Source organism: Protopterus annectens, chromosome 6.part0 (assembly GCF_019279795.1).
Source record: "Protopterus annectens isolate FY-2018-M chromosome 6.part0, PAN1.0, whole genome shotgun sequence".
NCBI lineage: Eukaryota > Metazoa > Chordata > Ceratodontiformes > Protopteridae > Protopterus > Protopterus annectens.
This window is the reverse complement of record NC_056737.1, coordinates 297163124-297189196: the sequence shown is the minus strand read 5'-3', so window position 1 is coordinate 297189196 and position 26073 is coordinate 297163124. Positions and strand designations below refer to the sequence as shown.

Below are 26073 nucleotides of genomic sequence, written 5' to 3'. Positions count from 1 at the left end.
TAAATAAGCTGTTCAAGCAGCATATTAGGCTGAAAACCTGAAAAAAAAGACAATCTTATGAATCTTTCTGATGAGAAAGTAGTAAATAACAAGTTTTGTTATGTGCCTTTCAGAGATGTTATGCTCTGGTCTCATTCTATAGTATTCAACACATAACAGTACCAGAAAACTATCAGCTTTAAAAACTGTAAAACACTTCATGTTGCACACCATAAGAAGGAAACTGGCATCAGAATGCAGTCTTTCTCTACAGAAAAAAAATATTCCTGACCATACCTCTCAACCTTAAAGAGTAAGAAATCTCGAAAAACCCTGAAATAATGGGGACAAGGGCCCAAAAAATAGAGACAGATTTTAAATATTAGTCTTATGAACTTGGAAAGTTGCTAGAATAACAATATTTGTAATAGATACAATTTCATATCCTTCATAAAATGCATGCTGTGTCATGATTTACTGGCTTCAATCCTCAGATCATCCCAGTGATTTGCCAAAAAACACAGATTTTATGAGGAACAAACCAAAAATATGAAGCGCAAATCTGAATATTCTGCAAAATTCTGGACAGTTGAGAGGTATGTTCCCGATGCATTCAATTTCTCTGCCCTGTCCGGCTTTGCACTTACCCAGGACAGGTCTTTAAGAGAGAGAAAAAGCCAATTGCTGTACAAAGCAGGAGGCCTATGTACACCTACCCACTATAATGAACAGTTGCGAAAAATCTTACCATAACCATAGACGTCCTTCTCTTCCATGTTGCAGTATTCATAAAATGAGTGAGATTTCTGCCTAGGTGACCAGAATGTCTGGCCGGCATAACAAAGACTTAAGCTACTGCAAGGTATGTGCGACGTGCAAACAGCAGCTGACATCAGCCATAAAAGTAGCATCTGCATGTATCATCCTCGAAACTAAATGCCAAGGATAAGAAGCAATTAGGCAATATCCAAAGAAGAGCATGAACCAAGGGGGAAGGAGAGTGGGACAGAATACTGCAACATGGAAGAGAGGAACATCTATGGTTACAGTAAGATTTTACACAGACATTTTATGTCCTATTCATATGCTGCAGTATTCATAACAAGAGGGAGAATACCAAAGCTTATGAGTGAGAAAGGGGGGTAGGAGAACAAGAAGTCTCCAGAAAGCCATGCAGAATTGCTGTAGCAAATTCTGCTCTGGATCTGGAGAGGGAATCCAGCTTGTAGTGTTTCTGTAAAGGTATGGACAGAGGATCAAGTAGCTGCTTCCAGGGCAGCAGCAGTGTCCAGGCCTTTAAAGAAGGCTCCAGAGGAAGCCACCGCTCTGGTGGAGTGGGCCTTAATTAACAGAGGAAGAAAGAGTTTTCCCTGAGAGACATGGAAAAAGAAATTGCCCTAGAGATCTAAGATAATAGAGTGTGTTTAGAGGCAGGTTTTCCCAGCACCCTGGGGTGAAAGGAAAAATAATTGCTCAGACTTTCAAATGGATTTGGTCTTATACAAACAGAATTAGAGTTGTCCATGTACATCCAAGATGTGCAGCACCCTTTCACTGGAGTTTTGAGGAGAAGGAAAAAAGCTGGGTAACTGAATAGATTGACTGAGGGATAAGTTATTAACCACTTTAGGCATGAAGGAAGGGTTGCTACAAAAGGGACACCCTATCCTTGTGGAAAATCAGAAAAGTTGTGACAGCTTGGAGTTCAGAAACTCATCTAGCATGAAGGAAGGGTTGGTACAAAAGGGACACCCTAACCTTGTGGAAAATCAGAAAAGTTGTGAAGCCATTAAAGCTTGGAGTTCAGAAACTCATCTAGCAGAAATAATGGCTACCAGTAAAACAGTTTTCCAAGTGCAAAGTTTTAGTGAAGACGAGGCAACAGGCTCAAAGGGAGTCTGGGTCAGTTTTTCCAAAACAAAATTTAGGTCCCATGGAGGAGGAACAGGTTTACTGTGGGGTTTGATGTAAAGGACATTTTTTAAGAAAAGTTTAACCTCTAGTCTAGACGCTAAGGAGAAGACAAAGGCAGACATGCAGAAATGGGCTTTAACTGAAGAATAAGCCAGTCCAGCCTTGAGCAGCTCACACAAGAAAGGACTAGGGGAATATCCATTGAAAATGGATCTGGTCTCTTATTGAGACACCAGCTGGAGAACCACTTCCATTTGGACAAGTAGGATTTCCTTGTATTAGGTTTCTTGGCCTACTGCAGGACTAGAAGCACGTCCTCAGAGAAGAACTGTCTGAAAGGAATCAGAAGCCTATCATCCACAAAGTCAGCTACACTGCTGCTATATGTGGGTGAATAAGAGATCCCTTGTCTTGTGTGAGTAAATCCACTCCGTGAGGTAACTTGTGAGGATTACCCTTGGCTAATTGCAGAAGAGGGAACCAATGCTGTCTTGGCCAAAAGGGTGTCACCAACAAGATTTTTGATTTGTCCTGCTGTATCTTCAGCAGGGCTTTCAGAATTAGGGGGAAAAGGAAATGCGTAGAGAAACACCCCCTTCCATAGGTTCATAGGTTGGTACTAGGCTATCAGCCCTAGGGCCTATACAAGCCTAGCCATAACAATTCCCTGGCTATTTCTTCCTACATTATTTACTTTCCTGGACCCCTGTCTAGCAGGGCGACTGACGTGAACACTGGGGTGAATTTCCTTTCTCCCATCCAAACATCACGGTTCCTCTTGAAGAGGTCCAAAGAGGCACTCTGCTTGACATGTATGGGCAATCTGTTCCAGAGTCTGGGGAGTCTCTGGGTCAGGAACCTATCCCTCCAGCATGTTTTGTTTATTGTGATGACAATGTTTAGATCCCTGGAGCGTGTAGCTCTGAGGGATTGGGATTTCTTTAAGTGTAGCATGTCCAACAGCTCTGGGTTTGACATGGCCTTGTATGTTAAGCAGAGATCGCCTCTAAGTAGACGATATGCGACAGAGTATAGCTGGAGTTTTTTAAGGCGGTCAGCGTAGGGCATCTGCTTTAGGCCTGTGATTCTTTTAGTGAGGTATTTCTGAGGCCTTTCCAGTTGTTGCAGATGTCTTGAGAGGTACATACCAAATGGGCGTTGTATTCTATAATGGGTCTAATGAGGGATGAGTACAGTGGGACAATGACCTCCTTTTTTCTGGATGAAAAGCCCTTAGTGATGAGGTGTGCCACATAGAAGGATTTCCTGACTGTTGTGGCGATGTGGTTATCGAAGGTGAGACCACTGTCCACCTGTGTCCCTAAGTCTCTTATCACACTTTCTGTGTTTAATGTACTGCCACCTATATGGTAATTCATGGATACATGTTTTTTCCCAAAGGGGATAACAATACATTTCTTGGCATTGAGCTTGAGCCCATGGCTCTGGCACCAAGCATCTGTTTCTGTAAGGCCCTTTTGTAGAGTATCCACATCATTTGGGGATTCAATAATGGCTCCCAGTTTGTAGTCATCTGCAAACTTTGTTAGCCAGAGTCCCTTAGTGTTGACCTGTACTTCAGAGAAGTAGATGCCAAACAAGAGCGGCCCTAGGACTGAACCCTGAGGTACTCCACTTGTCACTTGTCTGGAGCTGGATTTGGAGTCGGCTACTTTTACAGTGTGGGTTCTATCAGTAAGCCATTTAGCAACCCATTGGGTGACATAGGGATTAATACCCAACTTAGTAAGTTTATCTATGATTCCAGAGTGGGGATGGTGTCAAAGGCCTTGGCAAGGTCTAGATAGGCTGTGTGGACCACCTTACCCTTGTCCATGTCTCTGGAGACTGATTCAAAGAAGTCAATCAGGTTCAGGAGACAAGATCGGCCCTTCACAAACCCAAACTGGGTGGGGTCCAGTGTTTGAAGGTTGCCAATGTCTTTGTTTATAAGTTCCATGATAATACGCTCCATGGCCTTGCAGATAAGGCTTGTCAGACTGATGGGACGGTAGTTTCCGGGATCCAAGGTGGATCCCCCCTTGTGGATTGGGATAACTGTAGCTCTGCGCCACTCAGTGGGCACGAAACCTGAGGTGAGGCTATGATTAAACATGACACTTAGGTGAGGTGCCAGTTCATATTGTAGTTCATGTAGTACACAGCCCAGGATGTCATCTGGTCCCATGGATGCTGTATTCTTGGCTTTAGAGAGTGCGTTTTGTACCTGTGTGGCCGTTATTACTGGAATTTGGCAATCTTCTGGTATTGAGATGGGCCATTTAGGGGGTGAGAGGGGGGTGAAGTTGGCACTGAATCGATCTGCCAGGATATTGGCAATATCCTTTGGATCAGTATATTTATTGCCATTCTGTTTTAGATCAGAGGAGATCTGAGCATTGCCATTTAGATTCTTGACATAGTTATAGAATGTATTGTGGTTGTCTTTGGAATCTTTGGCAATTTTATTTTCATAACAAGCTTTGGAGGATTTTATGAGGCATCTCAGTTTCTTACTGAGGCTAGTAAGGGAGTTTTTTGCATCCTGGGATTTTCCTCTATTCTGCAAAAGTTTCTTCCTTTTGTTGTAAAGTTTGTTTATGGCAGGGGACCACCAGATTGACTTCCTTTTTTTGGATGAGAGCATTTTGGTTCTATTTGGGATGGCACGATTCATGCATGAGTGGATGTGCTCGTACAGTGCCTTAGTGTAGGATTCAGCAGTTGAACTTTCAGTTCCCGTCTGCATGGGTGTCATGAAGTTTGTCACTTCTGACTTGAGTAGCATGAAGTTGGCTTTGGAGAGGTTTTTTATGGTGGTTTCTTTACTGGGGGGTGGGGGTGGGATGTGGATGTTAAGGGTGATTAGCTTATGGTCAGACCTGACTAACGAGGGGGTGACCACAGGTATGGAGCATTGATTTGCCATGTTGGTAATGACCAGGTCTAGGATATTGGAGTCCCTGGTGGGACTATGGATTAGTTGATCCAGGGCGTTGGAATTTATGAATTCCAAGAACCGTTGCGCAAAGGTGTTGGGACATGAGTAGTTTTCCCAGTTAATAGCAGGGTAGTTAAAATCACCCAGTATTAGGGTGTTTGGTTCTATCTTAATATTTTCCAGTATGTTTAAAAAGGTGTAGTGAGAATCTTGGGGTATGGTGGGGGGATCTGTAGCAAGCTACAATTTGGATTGCAGTCTTACCTAGTGTTAGTTGCACTTGGAGACTTTCAGACACATTGTGTTGGCCAACTAGCCTGGTGGTGTGAATATCCTTGGTGAATAATGACACTCCTCCACCTTTAGTGTTTCGGTCCTGGTTTGGTGGCCGAAAAGTGTGGTAAGAGTTGTAGCCTGGTATTGCAGGGGTGCTCTCTGGAGCCTTGAACCAGGTCTCAGTTACTGCACAGATATCGATGTTCTCTATTTTTAGGAGTGCCTTGAGAGAGTGCATTTTGAGGTTTAGACTTCTAGCATTGAGTAGCATTACCTTCAGATTTTGCATGCTTGTACCTGTTACGGTGGTGGTTTTGTCCTTTGAAGTTTGCCTAAAAAAGGCACTATAGGGGTGGCAAGAGCCTTAGCCAGTAACCTGAATCCCAGGGGTGACAGGTGCAGACCATCTCTGGCAAAGCATCGTGGTCTGTCAATCATGTCATCCCAGGCAGACAGATACTGGATCCCCTTTGAATGACACCATAAGCTTAGCCAATTGTTGAAGTCAATCATTTTATCCTTATATTGTGGTATCATTCTGGGCGAAGGCAGGATGCTACTCAGGGCTAGGGTCATACCTGCCTGGGCCACATGATCCGAGAGCTCTTTCATGTCTCTTTTCATGTAGTCCAGGGAGGTACGTCTCAAGTCATTCACTCCAACATGGACAATGACAGAGTCATATTTGTACTTGTTGTGGAGTGACTTGAGTGCATGCGTTATGTGGCGGATCCTGGCACCCGACAGGCAGCTGAATGTAATTTTCTCCTTATTCAACCTGGTCAGATGGACATCAGTGTGCCGGACTATAGAGTCACCTATGACTAAAGTGTTAGGTACATTGTCTTGCCTTGGGGGCTGTTGCTGGGTGGCACACTGGTGTTGTGAACTATGTGACACATTGGTTGTGATTGGTGTTTGTTTGCGTTTCAGCTTCAGAGGTCTTTGTTGCTTGGGCAGGTTACAGTTAAGGGCCTCTGCATATGTGGATTTAGTGTTGCTATATGTGGGTGTTGGTGGTGCGGGTATAGAAGGGCTATGTGTTGCTTGAGGTGTAGTGTGGGTGTTAACCTTCTTCTCTTGACTGTTAAGCACAATCTTGGGTGGACAGAGCTTTGCTTCCATTTTGGCTATGTAAGTGCATCTCTCACAGGTTGTAGTGTTGGGTGGTAGGAGGAGAGGGTTGTCTGTGTACATGAGGCAATTGCTGCATTGCCCCAGTATGCCCAGATTCACCAGGTGGACAGGAGAAATCACCGGAAGCTGACCCTTGGACATGCCTGGTTTGGGGCTTTTTTTTTTCTTTGTAAAGTACAGGAGCTGTTTCCTTAGCAAGGTACTTTGCAATTATAGGCTGTTTAGTGCCTACTATTAATTTCTCCTTATTAACAAGGAGAGTTCAGTGTTTGTATGAGTTTAAGGCTTCCTAGTGCTTTCCAGCAGGTATTAGAGAAAGTGCTAGTCACAGGGATGCTTAAAAATAAGATTGAAAAGAATGCACTCTGCAGTGTGCACTCTGCAGTGTGCACCCTACCATGAGAAAGGTAGGGAGCCCACCTTCCAAACCAAAGGGTGTGGCAGTCTGGCACAGAACCTTGGAAGATGTCTGTTCACAGTGAAGGCAAAGAGATGTACTTGAGGTGTACCCCACTAGTGAAGAAGGTCCAGATCCCTGTGGATCATCCATTTGTGGGCCTGTATCATATGAACAGTCTCAAAGGGTCTGGTAGAAGAGATGACATGAAGGCTTGAAGGGCAAGGATCAGACCCCTCATCGCTTTGATGTTGATGTGTTGCTTCCTTATGGTGGGAGGCCACAGGCCTTGGACCTTTAGGTTTTCCAGAGTTGCTCCCCACCACAGATCTGAAGCATCTGTGAACATTTCATGAATTAGAGGAAGTGGCTAAAAGAGGAGTCCTGGATTCTCAGAAATTTGTTGAATCCACCAAAGCAATTCCTTCTTTAGCCAGGGAAAAAGAGAAAGGACAAACTCTAGAGGATGAGCATGCTGAGACCAGAGTGTTTTCAGGTACCACTGGAACCTTCACATGTGGAGTCTGGCTAGGGGCAGCACTGGAATAACTGAAGCCATAATAAACTCTAGCATTCTGAGGAATTCCCTGGCAGTCAGACTGGACAGAGAAAGGAACTGTGGGAAGTAAGGCTGCACTGACTGCACCTTTTGCAAAGGCAAGAAAGCCATCACAAGGTCTGTCCTTATCCCGCAACCTAGGAAAACCTGGCCCTGAGAAGGAAGGAAGGGAAGACTTGCTGTAGTTGTTGGCGAACCCCAGACTAAGGAGCAAAGAGATGGTGGTTTGAAAGTTCTGTTGCCAAGTGTCTGGATGTTCTGCTTGAATGAACAGGTCGTCCAGGTAAAGGTAGATGAGAATCCCTGGAGTCTGCAAAATGCAATGACAGGAGCCAAACACTTTGTGAATACTGGAGCCATAGAGAGTCCAAAAGACAAAGCACAGAACTGAAAATGAGAGGAAGCAACAGAAAAACGTAACAATTTCCTGACTAGAGGGTGGATGGGAATGTGAAGGTATGCATCCTTTATGTCTAAGGAAACCAGGTAAGCCTGAGATAGCAAGAGTGGAAACAGAGTTTATGGGGTGAGCATCCTAAAGGTGGGGGACTTGAAGGAACAGACTGAGTTGGGACAAGTCTAAAATTGGTCTCCAAGGACCATCTTTCCTGGGAACTAAGAACATCCTGGAGTAGAACCCTTTTCCTCTTTCCAAGAAGGGAACCTCCTGTATGGTTCATTGTGATTGCAAGTCTTGGATGACTTGAAGAAAAAGGTGGATGTGGTCCTTTGGGGGTTGAGGAATCCCCATGAAGGGAGGAGTGGTTTTCCAGGTTATGTAGTAACCTCCTTGTACAACAGACAGGATCCATTTGTCTGTGGTAATGCTTGTCCATTTTGAAAGGAAATGAGAAAGGCACTGGGAAAGGGGGATTTCTGAGAAAGCTGTCATGTAGTCACAGACTACCTGGCTTGTCTGGAAAGGGGGCCTTTTGAGCACAGGATGGCTGAGACCTAGAAGGTGTCTTCTTGTGCTGCTAGAAAGGTGCACAGGTCTTCTTCCATGCAAAATGAGACCTAGAAGGGTAGTTCCTATGCTATTTAGGAATGGGGGAAACAAAAATATGGTTACATTCCTGAAGTTCTTTTCCTTTCTCTTGAAGGGAGTTGAACAGGACTGCAGCATTAGAACCAAAGAAGGCAGTATTGTTAAGTGATGCATCCATAAGTTTTGCCTTGATATCCTCAGGAAAAGGCTGCAATCTCAGGCAGGAACATCTCCTGAGGACACAATCAGATAAGGCTGAGCTTGCAGACTCAGCTGCATCATAACTGCACTTTATGGAATACCTGGTAACCAGAGACGAAACTGCCAAGAAGGAAGAAAGCTGGGATTTTACTGCAGAATCTGGAAGATCTGTCAGCTATTTAGATGCCTGTGAAAGTAGGGTCAAAACATACTTAGACATGTGTCTGATAATTAATGGCCCTAAGATCCAGAGTAGAATAGCTGTGGACCTTTTTCCCAATTCGCTCCATCATTTTACTGTCCTTATCTGAGGGCAGGAAGTTGGTGGAGGGCAGTAATTTAGTGGTTTCATCAGAAGAGAGAGAGAGAGCACAGCTAGGTGTGCAAGAGGACATTCGTACAGGTAACTACTGTCTTCAGGAACTTCATAGAACCTGTCTGGTCTTTTAGGAGCAGGAGGTTGTGAATCGGGTTTTTTTTTGATGCTGCAAGAAAGGCATCTTGGAAAGCTGGCAAAATAGGCAGAATGGTTGAAACAACAGGAGAATTTATTTGTAAGAGGTCATAGTACCTCTTTTGTACTTCCGAAACCTGGGAGCTTTCCCACTTCAAAAATTCCCTCATGCTGGAGATAGCTTCTCCAAATGTAATATCCTCTTCAGGAGGATCGCCACTGCTGGAATCAACTTCAGGGGAGGCATAACACAGAGGAGAGTCTATTTGAGTAGAGTAGGCCAGGGACTCATCTGAAGAGGAGTCATCTTTTTCAGAGACCTCTTGTTCAGCAGATGTACTCCTAGGTGGAGGGGAAATAGGAGATGCTGGACAAGGTGGTTGCAAATTGGAAGGCCTAAGTGCCAGGAAATAATTCAAAATTCCTTGGGAAAAGGCTTGCCAGTCTGGGGAAGGCTCCTGACTAGGAGACCCATGTTTGTTTCCTGCTGAGAGGAAGGCCTACCTTAGGCTGGGATGGAAGGGCCAAAGTATGCCTAGGCTTTGGACCTGATGCTGGAAAACCCTCAATGGAAGGGTCAGGAGAGGTACTTTGTGGAATGTTTGAAGAAGTGAGCCGTGGTTCCCCCTTACCATCCATAACGGATGTCTGTGATACCTCTGTAGATGTGCTGAAGGAACCCTCCCTGAGGGCTTCTAAATCTGTACCTGCTGAAGGAGGAGAAACAGACACCATACGTACTTCCGGGCTTTCACCGTCCTCGAGAGGGACGTCCGGGATCAGAGGTACAGACGAAGATTCAAGGCCTTTTTTTGCCTTTTTCTTCGGGGGCTCACACGACGGACCCAGAGTACCTTCCATGCCTAGCGCTAATCCCTTTAGTCTCTGTTTTTTGAGATATATATTAATGGCAGACAGACCACTATGGAGTGTTTTATGGTCAAACCCCTGACAGATAGCACAGGCCTTGTAGTTGTGAGCAGAACCCAGACAGAAAATTATCTGAACTGTAGGAAACTTTCAGCAATCAGACAAATGGTGGAAGCTATCATTTGGACTGGAGGCAGGGAAGTTCTGAGGATGGTACATGTAGACATTCCTTTAATGGTCAACATCGGCTGTTCTATGTGCATCGCATGTATCTTGCAGTAGTTCAAGTCTTTGGTATACTGGCCAGACATCTCCCTCATGTTATGAATACTGCAGCATGGGAATAGAAAGACATTGGATTCTCTGGTCATGTCTAGTCAGCCATCCATGTACCAGTTCTAGACCAAAAGCCCTGCATCTTACACTACCATATACTGATAAGGGAAGGCAAATTGGAATCTCTAAGCTCTATGTCCAGGTAAAGAAATTCAAAACCCAAGAGAAGTCTCAGTTGTAGAGGGGGGGGTTCATAAATTTATTACCCAAAACACTGCACCTCATCGAAACACATAAGACATATTCACTATGTCCATGCATAAAGTACTAAAGTAGCTTCCTGCTCTTGACACTTAACATGGCAGCCCAGAATTCTTTTGCAAACAAGCATTAACTCCTGGCAAATATACACTGCAAAAACTACAGCAGTTAAATTATAAACTTTTTAAATCAAAGGCCAAGATAAAATGTATTAGTTTCTCACTGCAGACTGCCTGAAACAGTACATCTTTTAACACTTAAAAAAAAAAAAAATAAAAAAAAAATAAACTTACCAAGCTCCTGTCTGGTACTGCACACTCCAACGCCATACTCTTTGGTGACAGCAGCTGCTGCTTCTGTACAGAGTCCAGTGTTCTCTGCAAATCCCAAGTAGTTGTACGAACCCAAATTAATAACATCTTTAATCACATTCCCTGTGAACCTGTAATCATTTTTAGAAGGAAAACACATTCACTACTTATGTTATGCATTCCACCAAGTCTACGCTAGAATTAGTAAATTTACAACTATAAAAATATTCAGGTCTGTGTTCCTGTCCCTGTCATGATGGATGTAGAATTTGCCTACCTAATCATGTCTCATGACATCAATGGTCTGATGCATTCTGAGCAAAGATTTTTACTCAGAATGTGTAATATATGCTTAAAACCTTACTATACTTGGAAGGGCTCCGGGGATTATCTTTTTCTGTCTCAGCACAAACTGCACACAGTATCGTGTCTGTACCACATGATGGCACTGCTGTTAACTATTAGACTACTAATTTTCTAAAACATACAAGCCTGACTGGCTGTATTTCAGTGATGGACAAAGATAAAGGATGTCATTGAAATGAACTTTGAATTTCAGTTTGCATTTTTAAAATACAGCCTCCAAAAAAAAGGTCCTTCCATGACTGCTTGCATATACTCACCCACATCCCACATTTGACTTTTACAAATTGTGATATCTAATACGACTACTAATGAAAATACAAAAAAAATCAATACATAAAATAAAGCCACACGTCAGAAAACTAAGTGAACAGGCTATATGTGTTGATTTCACACCTGACTTGCTTACAGCCAAAACCTCAGAAAAAATATTTAGATCCCATCTTGAACATACTCCTGAAAACAAAGCACGAAATGGAAAACTAGAAAAAGAAAAACAAAACACAGATGACATGATAAAAAAGAATTACTTCTGCATTTTAATATTCCTACAAAAAATGCAGCAAACTATCTGAAAGTATAAATGAACCTTTAACTACCGGAGAAAAAAATCCATAACAAAAGCCCAGCTGTGAAAACTTTTCCTAGCTGGTGGCCTATCACCTCCCCCTTTACCTATAATCCCCTGTTGAGGCAGACCCTTCTCCAGGTCACAAAAACCCCACAAGCTATACAAGGCAAAGAAAAATAATGCAAAGCATGGAATCTGCCAGTAAGACCTGCCAGTTTCAGTCTGTTGGATAGAAGGCAGGAATGGTGACAAGGATGAACCTGACTAGCCAGACCCTATTGTTAAAGTACAGGACTTTACTACATGGGACTGGAGTTTCATTCTCATTCCCTGTAGAACAGTCTCAAGCTAGCCTTTTGGATGGATGCTCATCAAAGAATATCCCTGATAATGGCAGTACCAAATGAAAACCCAGATATTAAGGTCACACATCCAGCTTACAAGCTTTTGCAAAAGAATTCAGTGAAACCCATGTAGTTGCTGCACAAATAGCATGTAAGAATGCATTCCTAAAGAAAGCTTGAGAGCCACCCAAGGACCTAAAAGAATGGGCCCTAAGCTAAATGATTAAGACTTTCCTACATTTTGCAACAAAGTTTTATGAAATTTGAGAACCATTTTTGAAAATTTTTACCAATCTCCAGATTACATCCTTTATCCCCCCAGATTTCTTTGATTATGAAACAGACAGCTAAGAACCTTTCCTAACAGATTTAGTTATTCTCAAATGAAATCAGAATTGTTCGTGAACTTCCATGCAATGCAAAATATATTCTCCTTTGCTAGAGTAATTTGGAAAGAATATTAGTACACTAACAGACTGATTTAGAGTTGCTTATGCTGCAATATTTGGTATAAAAGGAAGGCTTCAGTCTGATGGATGCTTTGTGGAAAGGAAAATGGACAAGTTTCGAATGTGATTCTCCTGCTGGAAGTTCTTGCAACTAGGAAATAAAGTTTTACAGGAAAACAATGCATACTTCAAAAGTAGCGAACAAACCAATGTAGACCACCACAATCCTTCGATAAAACACTAATTTAATATGACAAGGCAAAATTCAACAAGCAGTTTTTAACACAGATAAGCGCTTTCGGGCTCTGCCCTTCTTCAGATGAAATAAAAACAATCTTAGTCATATTTAAATACCTAATTCAAAACAGTTTCCAACCAATCAAAATTTATATTGCACCCTCCTATCTTTGAGGGCGGGTTTCATAGGAACAAATTCATTTAGTCCTGGTGTCCTATAAGCTAAAAGCTCAATTATCCACTTTGCTTCTTCTCTCAGTGGCATCTACTAGGCTACCCTTTCTTATACTAGGAAATACATTTGCAATAGCTCTAAATCTAAACTGATGGTCATTATTTACTTCTATATGTTTATAAAGTGCATTGTGCATATTTCTAGTATAATGACCATCAGTTTAGATTTAGAGCTATTGCAAATGTATTTCCTAGTATAAGAAAGGGTAGCCTAGTAGATGCCACTGAGAGAGAAGAAACAGTTTTGAATTAGGTATTTAATTTCATCTGAAGAAGGGCAGAGCCCGAAAGCGCTTATCTGTGTTAAAAACTGCTTGTTGAATTTTGCCTTGTCATATTAAATTAGTGTTTTATCGAAGGATTGTGGTGGTCTACATTGGTTTGTTCGCTAAAGATTTTTTTGTACTCTGTGGACCTTCAGTCAGTTTTCTCAATTTGTTTTCTTTGATACTTCAAAAGTAGCAATGTGCTCAAAGGGCAGCCCAGACAGTGCTTCCAACCAAAAAAAAAAAAAAAAAACAGATCCCAAGAGGGAAAGAAGATCTTTGTCTGGTGTCTGAAGCAGAAAAGCACCCCTTAAGAAAAGTTCTGCACAAATTTAAGGATTGCATTAAATTGGCGCCCCGTTGAAAAACTAAAATAGCTGATAAATGCACTTTAACTGATGAACAGCTCAGAAACGACTCAAATTGAGACAAATACTGTAAAACAGATAGAAGCAGAACAGTGAAAGAATATAAACAATGGTCTGTGTTCCAAATGGAAAAGCGAGTTCACTTTTATAAGTTGTTTTGGCATAGTGTCTCTGAGCACAAGTGAGGATATGAACTACCATCATATCCAGGGATGAAGGATCCCTCATCAACATAATTAGAGAAACCATACAGATAGTCATTGGGAGTGAAGGTGCAGGTGGGTCTTATCAGGAAGGTGACAAAGTCTCCTGGCTGGCCTAAGACACACAAGTCCATCCAGATGATGAGTTCATTGCAAGAGACACCACATTTGCTGCGGCCAAAATGGAACTCTCAATTACTTTTACCAGTCAAAGATCCTCTTTGCCCCTTGGGATCTGTTTTTTGGGTTGGAAGCACTGTCTGAGCTGCCATTGGAACACATCATGTTCTTTTTTTTTCTAGAAATCTGGGAATAAAGGGGAAACACACTGAGTCAAGCTGCTCAAGTCAAAGTACAGTTGTGTACCCTAACCATAAATGTAGATGTGTATTCACTGTTGCAGTCATCACACTTGGGTTATCTGCCTGCAGATAGCCCTCATTCGGCCTGAATACCAGAGTCTTGGGATTTCTGCATTGGATGCTGTCACTTCTTCCATGACGTCAGGGGTATAAAACATGCAGCCAACACCATTACATCAGTTTTTCTTGCCCCAGATGTCAGGAGCCCCCAAAACAGGAAGCAATAACATGGTGTTCAACATCCCCAGTAAAAGATAAATACCATAGTTATAAGATATGGCCAAAAGAAGGATATGTAGAGTATAGAGAAGTCAGGGGGGTGGAGGGAGGTGCAACAGTGAATACACTCTAACATCTACATTTATGGCAAGTGTACACAACTGTACTATGTTCTTCGTGTTTCACTGTTGCAGTCATCACACTTGGGTTGATTCCCAAACCTGAGGAAGGGTGGAGGCAGTCAAGAAGTATTAGGGCTGGCTAGCAGGCCTTGTACGACTGCTGTGGCAAATCCAGCTCTGGATTTAGAAAAGATAGGTAAGTGGTAATGCTTGGTGAAGGTGTGTACAGAACTCCAGGTTGCAGCTTCCAGGATGTCCCTGGTAGGGACTCCCCTGAGAAATGCTGTAGAGGTTGAGGCAGCCCTAGTGGAATGGGTCCTGATCCCCTGCGGTGTAGGTTTTCCATGGTGTTTGTAGTAGAAATGGATGCAGTGTGCTATCCATTTAGAGATGGTTTGCTTTGAAATGGCCTTGCCCTCTGCCCCTGTAGCAAAGCTGACTAGCAGCTGGTCAGATTTTCTGAAAGGTTTAGTCCTGTCCAGGTAGAACCTAAGCTTCCTGTGCACGTCCAGGGAGTGCAGGATCCTTTCCCCTTTATTCTGAGGGGGAAAAAGGTTGGTAAATGAATGGAATGGTTTAAAGCCACACTAAATACCACCTTGGGCATAAATGATGGGTTAGTCCTGAGGGAAACTCTGTCCGCATGGAAGCTAATGAAGGGTTCCATGGCCATAAGGGCCTGCAATTCCGACACTCTTCTTGCTGAAGTGATGGCTAGAAGTAAGACTGTTTTCCAAGAGAGGAATTTTAACTCTGCTGTAGCAGCAGGTTCAAAGGGAGGAAGCGTGAGCGTCTCCAGTACAAAGTTAAGGTCCCAGGCTGGAGTGGAAGCTCTTCTGGGGGGGGGGGGGTCTTAAATTTTTGGCTCCTCTCAGGAATTGTTTGACCAGAGGGTGAGAACAGGGGTGGCTCAGTATTGAAATGAGCTGAGATGGCAGAGGCATGAATCTTAATTGAAGAGAAGGACAGGCCTTTGTGCAGCAGTTCTGTTAGGTAATTTAGGTAGCTGCCACGGATGTGTCCATTCCCTGAGACTGGCTCCAAGTACAGTATCTTTTCCAGTTTTCTGAATAGGATTTCCTAGTACTAGGCCTCCTTGCTTCAAGGATGACATCCAGCACCTGTTTATTGAGAGTTGCTGTTGATGTACTCAGGGGTTGAGCCAGGCTGCTAGGTTCAGGGGGTTGCAGCTGAGGATGCAAAATCTGGCGCTCCTGCTGGGGCAGCAGGGAAGGGGTCAGAGGCAGGTGCCATGGTGGCACTACTGTCAGACTGTGCAAAAGTGGGTACCAGTGCTGGCGTGGCCAGTCTGGTGCAATCAGGATTGTCCTTGGCTTGTCCTGTTTGATCTTTAGTAGAACCTTCGAGAGGAGGGGCAGAGGGGGAAAGGCAAAGATTGAGAGGTTTTCCCGTGTAAAGGACAGGGCATCCACTTTCCATACTTGGCTGTGGGGAGTTCTGGTGCAAAATTTGCACAATTGATAGTTCTGCGGGGAAAAAAAATAGGTCCACCACTGGTACCCCCCACCTGCGGATCAGAAGCTTGAATGATTTGGGTTCCAGTTTCTACTCATGTGGGTCCATTAGATTTCTGCTTAAGTCGTCTGCCAGTGAATTTAGTTTGCCTGGCAGGAACTGAGCGTGCAGGTGCACTTGATTGCTCAAGGCTGTGTTCCACAGAGCCATGGCTAACCTGCAGAGTGGGTAGGAATGGGTTCCCCCTACTTGTTTATGTACCACATAACTGTGGTGTTGTCTGTCTTTATCAACAGTTGCTCTAGAAGGATAAGGTATTTGAAGGCTGTCAGTGCATTCTGTACAGCTAAAATTTATTTTTGATTGATATGCAGGTGCATTTGTTTTGGGCTCCATTTGCCTTGAATGCATTTGCCTGCCATGTGAGGCCCCCATGCATAGTCTGGTGCATCTGTTGTCAGGGTTTGGGCGGCGGTTGGGTGAGTGAAAGGGAGTCCCTTGTTGTGGTAGCAAGCCTCTGCCCACCAAAGGAACTCTGTCCTTAGGGGCAAAGAATGATAGGAATCATTGTTTCCGGGTCCTGAGAATGTTGACACCAGAGGCTTTTTAAGTACCATTGAAGTTTCCTCATTTGCAGTCTTGCATATGGAATTAGTAGAATGCAAGAGGCCATGAACCCTAGGACTTGCAGTATTTTCCTAGCAGACAGCTGGGTTTAGGTGGCCAGTAGATTGAAGTAGTTTGTCAAATAAATCTGTTTTTCTGGAGTGAGGAATGCCATCTGGGAAGTTGTGTTCAAGATTGCTCCCAGGAATGCAATCTTTTGGCTGGGTACCAGATGTGATTTCTTTTCGTTGATGGTATACCCCAGTGAAGTTAGAAGTCTCTTTACAAATGTCAGGTGCTGAAGAAGCAATTCAGGACTGTCCGCCTAAATCCAACAATCGACCAAGTATGGGTAAATTTGAATTTTTCTGCCTGCAATATGCAATGGCTGGAGCTAGGCATTTTGTGAATACCCTGGGCGCAGTAGATAAGCCAAAGAGAAGTGCAGAGAACTGACAGTGCATACAGCCTGCTCTGAAACGTAGATATTTCCTGCAAGATTCTCTTATGGGGATGTGCAGACAAGCTTAAGTCTAGGGTGGCTAGCCAGGAGTCCTTGGCTAGCATAGGAAGCAGCTGTTGGAGAGTAAGCATTTTGAATCTTGGAACCACCAGGAAGGTGTTTAAGGTGCCAATAGTTTTCTTTTCTGGGTACCAGAAACAGTCTGGAGTAAAAACTTGGTCCACTTTGCTCTGCTGGGACAGGCTGAATAGCCTTGATACTGAAAATAGAAAGTACTTGCTTTTGGGCCTCTGCCCACTGGTTTGGGGGGGGGGGGGGAGTCCGGCCATCTGCTTGGGGTTGGCAGTGAGCAGAAGTGGAATCTGTATCCATGGGATACAATGTTCAAGACCCATCTGTCCTGGGTAATGTACTCCCAGGTTTTTGCATGAAGGGCGAGTTTTCCTCCTAAGGGTGCAAGTACTTGGGCAAGGCTTGGAAGGATGAAGGACAAGTCATTGTGAACTTTTTCCATAGGATGGTGGCTTACTACTCCTTGTTTTTTGAGGTGGGAGCACTCCATTGTTTTGATCTGTGTATACCATGAGGCTGTAGTCTTGGTGGTCTGCTGCCCCTTGGTTTGAACTGAAGGTCTGGGAGGGACATGAAAAGACAAGTTTTTAGAAGGCCAATGCCTACTGAATCTAGGTGGCTGTATCTGTAAGAAATATTTAACAGTTTGCATAGATTTAGCTTTTTCCTCCATTTTATTGAGGACTTCTTCTGCTTTAGTGCCAAACAGACATTCTTGGTTTAATGGAGCATCTAGTAATTTTGCTTTGATATGGTCTGTACCGCACAGCTCCGAAATTCAGCAACGAAAATAACAGCCAAACTTGTAGAAAGACTTTGAGTTTTATTACAATTCTGGTACCTCGGCCTTCGCATTCAATGGAATAACTTACAATTTGAAATACAAGTCTTTATATACCACTTACAAAAATTAGATAATTATACAATTAATCAATCAATCAATAAAGTATTTATCCTAATAAATAACATATAAATAAATGAATAAATAATTCATACACATTCCAACTTGATTCATTTTTCATTTTTAACATTAAAATTTCCAAATTCATACCATTTGGAAAAGGAGTATTAAAATTAATAATATATCTAGACTCCAAATTGAATAATCTTTTTAGAAAATTATTGTCAGACTCCATTGACCCATAAGGTTTAGCTAAAACACTAAAAATGTAATCCTTAACTGCACCCCCATGTTCTTTATGGAAGTGACTAGCTACCGGGATATCTAATCTTAAATTTCTAACATCCCCCAGATGTTCTAAAATTCTTGTTTTAACCTTACGTTTTGTCTGTCCTACATACCATTTTGGTACTGGACAGTTACACCCGATAACATAAACAACCCCAAAAGAATTGCAATCAAAATGTGGATGAATTATTTATTCATTTATTTATATGTTATTTATTAGGATAAATACTTTATTGATTGATTGATTAATTATATAATTATCTAATTTTTGTAAGTGGTATATAAAGACTTGTATTTCAAATTGTAAGTTATTCCATTGAAGGCGAAGGCAGAGGTACCAGAATTTTAATAAAACTCAAAATCTTTCTACAAATTTGGCTGTTATTTTCGTTGCTGAATTTTGGAGCTGTGTGGTACAATTTATTTTTGGAGGTGATGGAGTTGTTTTTGTGGTCAATCATTATGTCCAGCAATGAAACAGCAGGACCACCTGGAAGTGCTAGGAATGGTGTTAATGCTTTGGACCTAGCTTCCATTTGGAAGGACAGAGAGAGGAGGTTAGCCTCCAATGACCCGTGGTTGTGTGTTAGCAAGGATCATACCATGAAATTTGATGAACTTGAAAAATTGATGGTTAAAGAAATGACGTTTTTTATGACCTGAAATTACTACAGAAATATGTGAGTTCTAATATTACTCCCAGGGGACTTAGGGTGGATCGATTGCCTGCCTATGAGTTCACTGAGGATGAATCAGATCTTCTGGCAGCATGGAAGGAAATTTCCCTACAATGTACTTTGAATTGGTTGCGGGTACTTATTAGGCGTAATGAGAGAACGCTTAATAAGGTACGTTCTGATATTATGGAATTGCAAGACACTCTTATTCATAGTTCGCTTGAGGGTGACTTTGAGCAGAATTTAACTGAAATAAAATTAAGGGTGTCCAAAATTGAAATGCAAGTTATTCAATGGAAGAAAAAGAAATTTGTACGCGATACCAATGACTATAGTACAGGGAACATTTTTTCTTGGCAATATGGCTTTAAAAAGGGGCGGGGTAGATCTGCTTCAAAATACAGCAGAAGCAGATCTCGCGGCCCTAGGGACACTTCCGGTTCATTGGTGGAGATGAGTTCGGCGGGAAGGAAAAGTGTTTCCTTTGAGGAGACAAATTTGGAGGTCTCATCGGGTTCCAATAGTTCTAAAGAGACTATAATCACCGACAAGCAGAGCCCAACTCAAAGAAAAGGTCGCAATCGGCGTTTTCAAGCCAAAAGAAAGAGGAATTGATTTTTTTACCAGTAGGACGAGGAATTGTTGATTGTGAACATTTATTTGGTGATGGTGGTGGGTTTGCATTCGTTTTAGACGAGCATTTGTTAGATACAGATGAGAATTTAAATATTATTAATTTGTCTGATTTAAATATTACTGACACAATGAAAAAAGTATTATACAAAGGGACGAAGTTTGTTCCTACACATGTGCCCTCTCTGGCCGATGTTATTCTGGAGGTCAGAGAGTTTTGTAGGAAATTGCATCTCAAAGTATATTTTGCTAACAAGGAAAGTGTGTCTAAGATTGATGCAAATGAAGCAATGGTATTAAATGACATTTCTGTTTTTGAAAATTCATTACTGGATATGTCTATTTATGAAAATGAATTTTTAGACATTTGATATGTTTTCTGATGGTAATTTTGAATTTCATACAGGTTATGGAAAGTTTAATGTTCCTAAAGTACCATATGTAAGTGAATTTGTTCCACCAAGATTGAACAATAGTATTAATGTCTTTGAAAAAACCTTAAGCAAGCAATTAATGAAGGATTTTGCATTCTTTAAAAAACATTTAGTGGAATACAATTTGTCAAGGGTAGAATGGCAAGCTTTCTGTGAAGTGAGGGAGAATTGTGAAAAATATGTCATTACGGAATCTGACAAAGGTGGTAATTGGGTAATTTTGCCCAGGGAGAAATACAATTCTATAGTCTTAGATATTTTATCTGATACAAATACTTATGTTTGCTTGCCTTCTAACACAATAGGAGAGTTTAATGATGCTTTATTTGAGGTTTTGGAAAGAGGTGAATGCTTGGGTTTTTTTACATCTATGGATGTTAAGAAATTGTTCATTAAAAAGCCAAGGGATGCTAGATTTTTTATTTTGCCAAAAGTACATAAGGATATGAAAAATCCACCAGGACGTCCGATTGTTTCAGGAAGACATGCTTTTTTACATAATGTTGGCTTGTTTTTGCACTCGGTATTGGAGGTATATCTTTCAAGGATACCCTCACATGTTAAAAATACTAAGGAAGTATGTGATTCCTTTAAGGAAGCCACTTGGGAGAACAATTTCTACTGGGTGAGCATGGATGTTAAGTCTTTGTATACAAGTATTAGTATTAAATGGGGCCTGGAAGCAGTGAGTAAACTGCTGGGTGAGGGTCCAAGAACTACTTACATCATTAACCTTTTAGAGTTTTGTCTTACTCATAATTACTTTGAGTTTGATAAAAAAAAAATTTTGCAAAAAGAAGGCACAGCAATGGGTGCCTGCTTTGCTCCCTCTTATGCCATTATTTTTATGAGATATTTTGAAAATCTGTTTGTTTATTCAAAAGATTTTTTTCAAAACAGAGTGGTTAAATATAAGAGATTTATAGATGACCTCTTGTTTTTGTTTAAAGGAAATCACAGGGAATTTGGAGATTTTGTGTCTGGCCTTAAGATGAACCCATGTGGTTCAGATTTTACTTTTATTATAGGTGGCAATAATATTCAGTATTTGGATATAGAATTTTATGTGGGGTCGAATGGCAAGATTCAATATAAGCCTTTTCACAAATCCACAGCAGTTAATAATTTTCTATATGCATCTAGTATGCATAGTGTCCACCTTATTGATTCTTTACCTTTTGGGGAATTCAAACGTATTGCATATAATACTTCTGAGAGGAATAATATTATGTTGGAATTTGATAGAGTGTATCAGAAGCTTTGTGCTAGGGGTTATTCTGATGAAAGTGTAAATTTTGCTAGATTAAAGGTGGAAAGAGAATTGGGCTTAAGGCATAATGAATTCAGTTCTTGGAATAGGAAACTGAAAAACAATGGAGGAAACAAGAGGGGTAAGGATGAAAAGGCAATGGATGATAGGGACCAAATATTTTTTGTTTCCAGATTTTCAGGATTTTCCCATATTTTTAGAAGTACAGTATTGGCATTGTGGCCTATCATTATGAATGATGATGGCTTAAAGGATATTATTCCAAGGAAATTGATATTTTCTTTTGGGAGGTTTCAAAATTTAAAAGAATTGGTAAGAAGTAAGAAAAATAGAGTTAAGGGAGCAAATGCAGGTGCCCATGCTTGTGGAAGATGTAAGGTATGCAATAAGATCAGGAACCTAGATGGGACTAGAATTAATGTTGTTTTATACAATGCCAGAGATTATTTGGATTGCAATTCTTTTGGGGTTGTTTATGTTATCGGGTGCAACTGTCCAGTACCAAAATGGTATGTAGGACAGACAAAACGTAAGGTTAAAACAAGAATTTTAGAACATCTGGGGGATGTTAGAAATTCAAGATTAGATAGCCCGGTAGCTAGTCACTTCCATAAAGAACATGGGGGTGCAGTTAAGGATTTAATTTTTAGTGTTTTAGCTAAACCTTATGGGTCAATGGAGTCTGACAATAATTTTCTAAAAAGATTATTAAATTTGGGAGTCTAGATATATTATTAATTTTAATACTCTTTTTCCAAATGGTATGAATTTGGAAATTTGAATGTTAAAAATGAAAAATGAATCAAGTCAGAATGTGTATGAATTATTTATTCATATGTTATTTATTAGGATACTTTATTGACTGATTGATTAATTACATAATTATCTAATTTTTGTAAGTGGTATATAAAGACTTGCATTTCAATTTGTAAGTTATTCCATTGAAGGCGAAGGCCGAGGTACCAGAATTGTAATAAAACTCAAAATCTTTCTACAAGTTTGGCTGTTATTTTCGTTACTGAATTTTGGAGCCGTGTGGTACAATTTATTTTTGGAGGTGTTGGGAGTTGTTTTTGATATGGTCTGGCAAGATTTGTTCCTTAAGCCAAGCCTGTCTTCCAAGAACAGACCCAGTTACAGCAGCCCTGAAATATGCTTCTAAGGCATCAAAACCACATTGCAAAGTATGTTTTCCAACTTGGTTAGCAGAATGCATCAACTCTTGTAAATCTTTATGTTCTGCACAATCAGGAATCAAAATCATTTTTTGTTCAATTAGGTCCATAATATGTTGCTGATACTTAACATGTGAAACTGGCAATTTAAAGCCCTGATGGCAAGAGTAGCAGACGTGTATACCTTCTTACCCCATCTGTCTAAAGCCCTAGAATCCCTGTCCAAAGGGGTAAGGTTTCTGGCTGTAGTAGCCTTAATGCCTTTAGGTCCCTGGGAAATGGTCACTGGATCCGCAGTAGGATTCTTAAATAGGAATTTTGAGAGTCAGGTACTCTGTAGTACCTGTCAGGTTTCCTGGGAGATGGTGGCAAAGTATCAGGGGTAAGACTGGATTCCATGAAGACATCATCTACAACTTCCAGAACAGGACGGATAGCTAGAGGTCTGTGCTGAGGCAAGTTTAAAATTCCCAGAGTCCCTTTTTGGACTGTGGGTAGTCCTGGCACTCCCACCGGAAATGCTCTCGGAGGGTATGCAGGGTTTCACCGAAAGAAAAAGCCTCTGGTGGGGAAGCAGAGGGAATGGAATCCTCTGCATCAGAATCCTCATAGGTAGATAAAGGTATGTCCTGGTAATCAGAAGGATCAAAGTCATCAGACTCATGATCTGAAGAATCAAAAGGAAAATAAGTTCTTGGTCTTTTAGAGGGGGAAGGCTGGCTTCCTCTAATTAAAGTAATAAGGTCTTCAGCCATTCTAAGCATTTGTTTCTGTGGCATGGGGGCCTGAGAATGCGCTTTGGTCATCTGTTTCCTAGGCGTAGTGCGAACTCTGGGCCTGTGAAATTCAGTACTTTTGGTTTGAAACGAAGTAGTCTGTTTAATACGAACATCGGAAGGCCTGAATACACCCTCAGAAGCCGGTGCTGCACAATGGCTCCGGACCCATCCAAGGTAGAGACATTCGCAGGTTCCACAGTTGAAGAAGCATCTCGCAGCATACGGGATTCCGAATGGGTCTCAGTAGAGGCCTGTGAATCTGTAGAAATGGGTATCAGAGGCTGTAAAAGTGCCTGAGGACCGGCGGACTGGCGCCTAGCTTAATGGAAGTGTCGTCGGCAGTTTTGGACCTATGCGGTCTGTTTCTGTCTTTATCCTTACGCTTTTTTGGAAGATCGGTAGTCGGATGGCTTATCAAAGCCATTTCGGAATACGGAGAATGAGAGTGAAAAAATTTAGTGACAAAAATAGTCGACGACAAATAGTTAAGGCTTTGAACAGGGCACAAAACTGAGAACAAGGAATATTGTGGTCTGGGCCTAAACAGGTGACGCAATAAGAATGAAAATCTCTGTGAGGTATATGCTTTCCACAGGCAAGACAATTATTAATTTTTTCTGACATCGGTTAGAACAATAAAAAAGGATCCCCAATGGGGAACTGATCTTTTAGAAGACTTCAGGTCTGAAACTCGGAAAACGAAAATTTCAGGAGGTGGCCAACTGGCACTTGCAAACAGCTTCTGCTTCGGGCACCGCTCAGCAAGAAAAGCTGATGTAATGGCATCAGCTGCATGTTTTATACCCCTGACGACCTGACATCATTGAAGAAGCGACAGCATCCAACACAGAAATCCTAAAAATCTGGTATTCGGGCGACTGAGGGCTACCTGCAGGCAGACAACCCAAGTGTGATGACTGCAACAGTGAAACACCAAGAACATTAATGGTTTTGAGGTCCTTTATTTTCTTGAGAACCAAAAAGAAAAACACAGAGGAAACCTAATGCCGCTTTTGGACAAGGGCGCCTCTGGGACACCTTTACATGGGAAAAATAAGGGAAAATAAATGTTTACATTTGATATAAGTAGTGGATGTAAAGAGGTTACAGTAAGGCTACCCTCCCCATGCTGAAACAGAGGTCCGGCTACAGACTTGTTGACAGACCACTTGTGAAGCACCATTACTCAATGGCTGCGACAATCTACTCAAGAATTGGCTTGTACTAGGATGTGACTTGAGGTCAGAAGGTTGTTTGCTGCAGAGAACTATTCCTCTACTGTCATGGCTTCCCACTGTAGCAGTCAGGAATTGGTTCCTTCTTGTTTGTTTATGCACTAAACCACATACATAATTGCTGGAGTGGATGGCAACAGCACCTGGAGGGAGACAGTCTTGGAATAATTACAAGGTCATACAAATACTCATTTCCAAAACAATGATGTGCAACAAGGACTCTTTATCCATGTCCCTTGAGTAATTTGCTCTTGATGATTCCACCCAACTTAAAGTAGAAGCATCCATAGCAACAGTCACTACTGGGGTACTGGGGTGGTAGCTTAGATGGGTCTGCACAGACAGCCTACACTTAATCTACCATCCAAGATAATCCTTCTACTTCTTGAAATAATGGTGAGGAAGTCGAATAACAGATTCAATAATTGTTTCCACTGTACTGAGGGTCCACTGTAGAAAGCCTCAAGTGAATATATACATTGGGAACTACGTAAATGGACACTACCTTAACCCCAAATGTTTTGACAGACAGCTGTCATAACAGACTCCTGCAGAACCTGAAAAATAAGTAGAAGAAAGAAATCTTTCTTGTGGGAGAAATGTATGACAAAAACACAGTTCATCCTGAACATGATTAATATGAGTGATGGTGCGGGCATCAACTGGCACTTTGCTAAGTTCATTGCTACCCCTAAAGATTGAAACTGAAACAAAAGCTAGTTCCTGGTGGTAGCCAGACAATCCATTATGGGGGGTCACCAGGAGCCAGTCATTCAGATACGGAAAGATTCTGTCCAGCAGCCTTAGATATGTTGACACAGCAGCGAGACCAAATAGAGTCCAAAACCAAAACTTTCTGAATCCTATGTGGAAGCATAAAAATTTCAGGCACACCTTGATGGCCTTTATATCTAAGCAGGTATCTTGGACATCCAAAGGGCAACCAGTCTCCTACCTGTAGACAGAGGATAATGGACTGCAGCATAACTATACAAGATTGCTTTTCTGGAACACACCAACTCAAGCTGCTCAAGTCAAGAATGGGTCTGAAGTTCATTTACTTGAGCACCAAACAGAAACTTGAATAAAGCCCTATCCTTTGCTGAAGTGATGAGACTTCCTGACTGACTTTTATGCAGCAGCTTACAGCCTCTTTTCTTGCTGCAGTCATCGGACAGTGTGTGGGACATCTGGAAGAGGAAGTGAGTGCAGTCTAGGAGGGAAGGAGGAGAAGATTAACATCCAAAGGTTATACAATGTCTTCAGCCACTTCTGCTGAGAAACAGTCAACTACAATAAGGAGGGACTGGCAGCCACTAACTGCCTCCAATGTAGAAAAGTCTGTCAAGTCCTCAATACAGCAGACTGCAGATCCCCTGCTTATGGATAACTGTATCCCTGAAGATTTTGGCAATTTTGAATACCTCTGGGTTGTTGGGCATTCTGAAAATAGCTGAGACTGCTGCAGCCTCTTCCAAATCTCTAGCTTTCCTGTTACTGCTGGCTGTGTCTGAACAACAACTGGTGTGGACACAGTTACATCCAGAAACAGGGGCACTGTGCATATAGCACACTACTGTAGGTAACTTGACATAATAGTAGATGTTTGAACTAATTACTGTTGCAAAATTCATTATTTCTCACACTTCACCATCAGGTGTCCCATCCATCTGGCCAGTACAGAGCAGCTTAGTTTTTTTCACTTTATATGTAGTATGCGTAACTGTAGGCAAGCTAAAGCATGCTGGAAAAAAGAGGAGTG

General features: G+C 41.8%; 1 protein-coding gene across 1 annotated transcript in view; it reads right to left on the bottom strand.

The window, feature by feature from the left end:
• LOC122803824 (serine palmitoyltransferase 2-like) overlaps positions 1–26073 on the bottom strand; it is a 581324-nt gene that overhangs the window by 303479 nt on the left and 251772 nt on the right. Inside the window, exon 4 of the mRNA XM_044073509.1 lies at positions 10547–10695. Coding sequence (XP_043929444.1) covers positions 10547–10695 — 149 coding nt within the window. The remainder of the gene's footprint in view (positions 1–10546; positions 10696–26073) is intronic.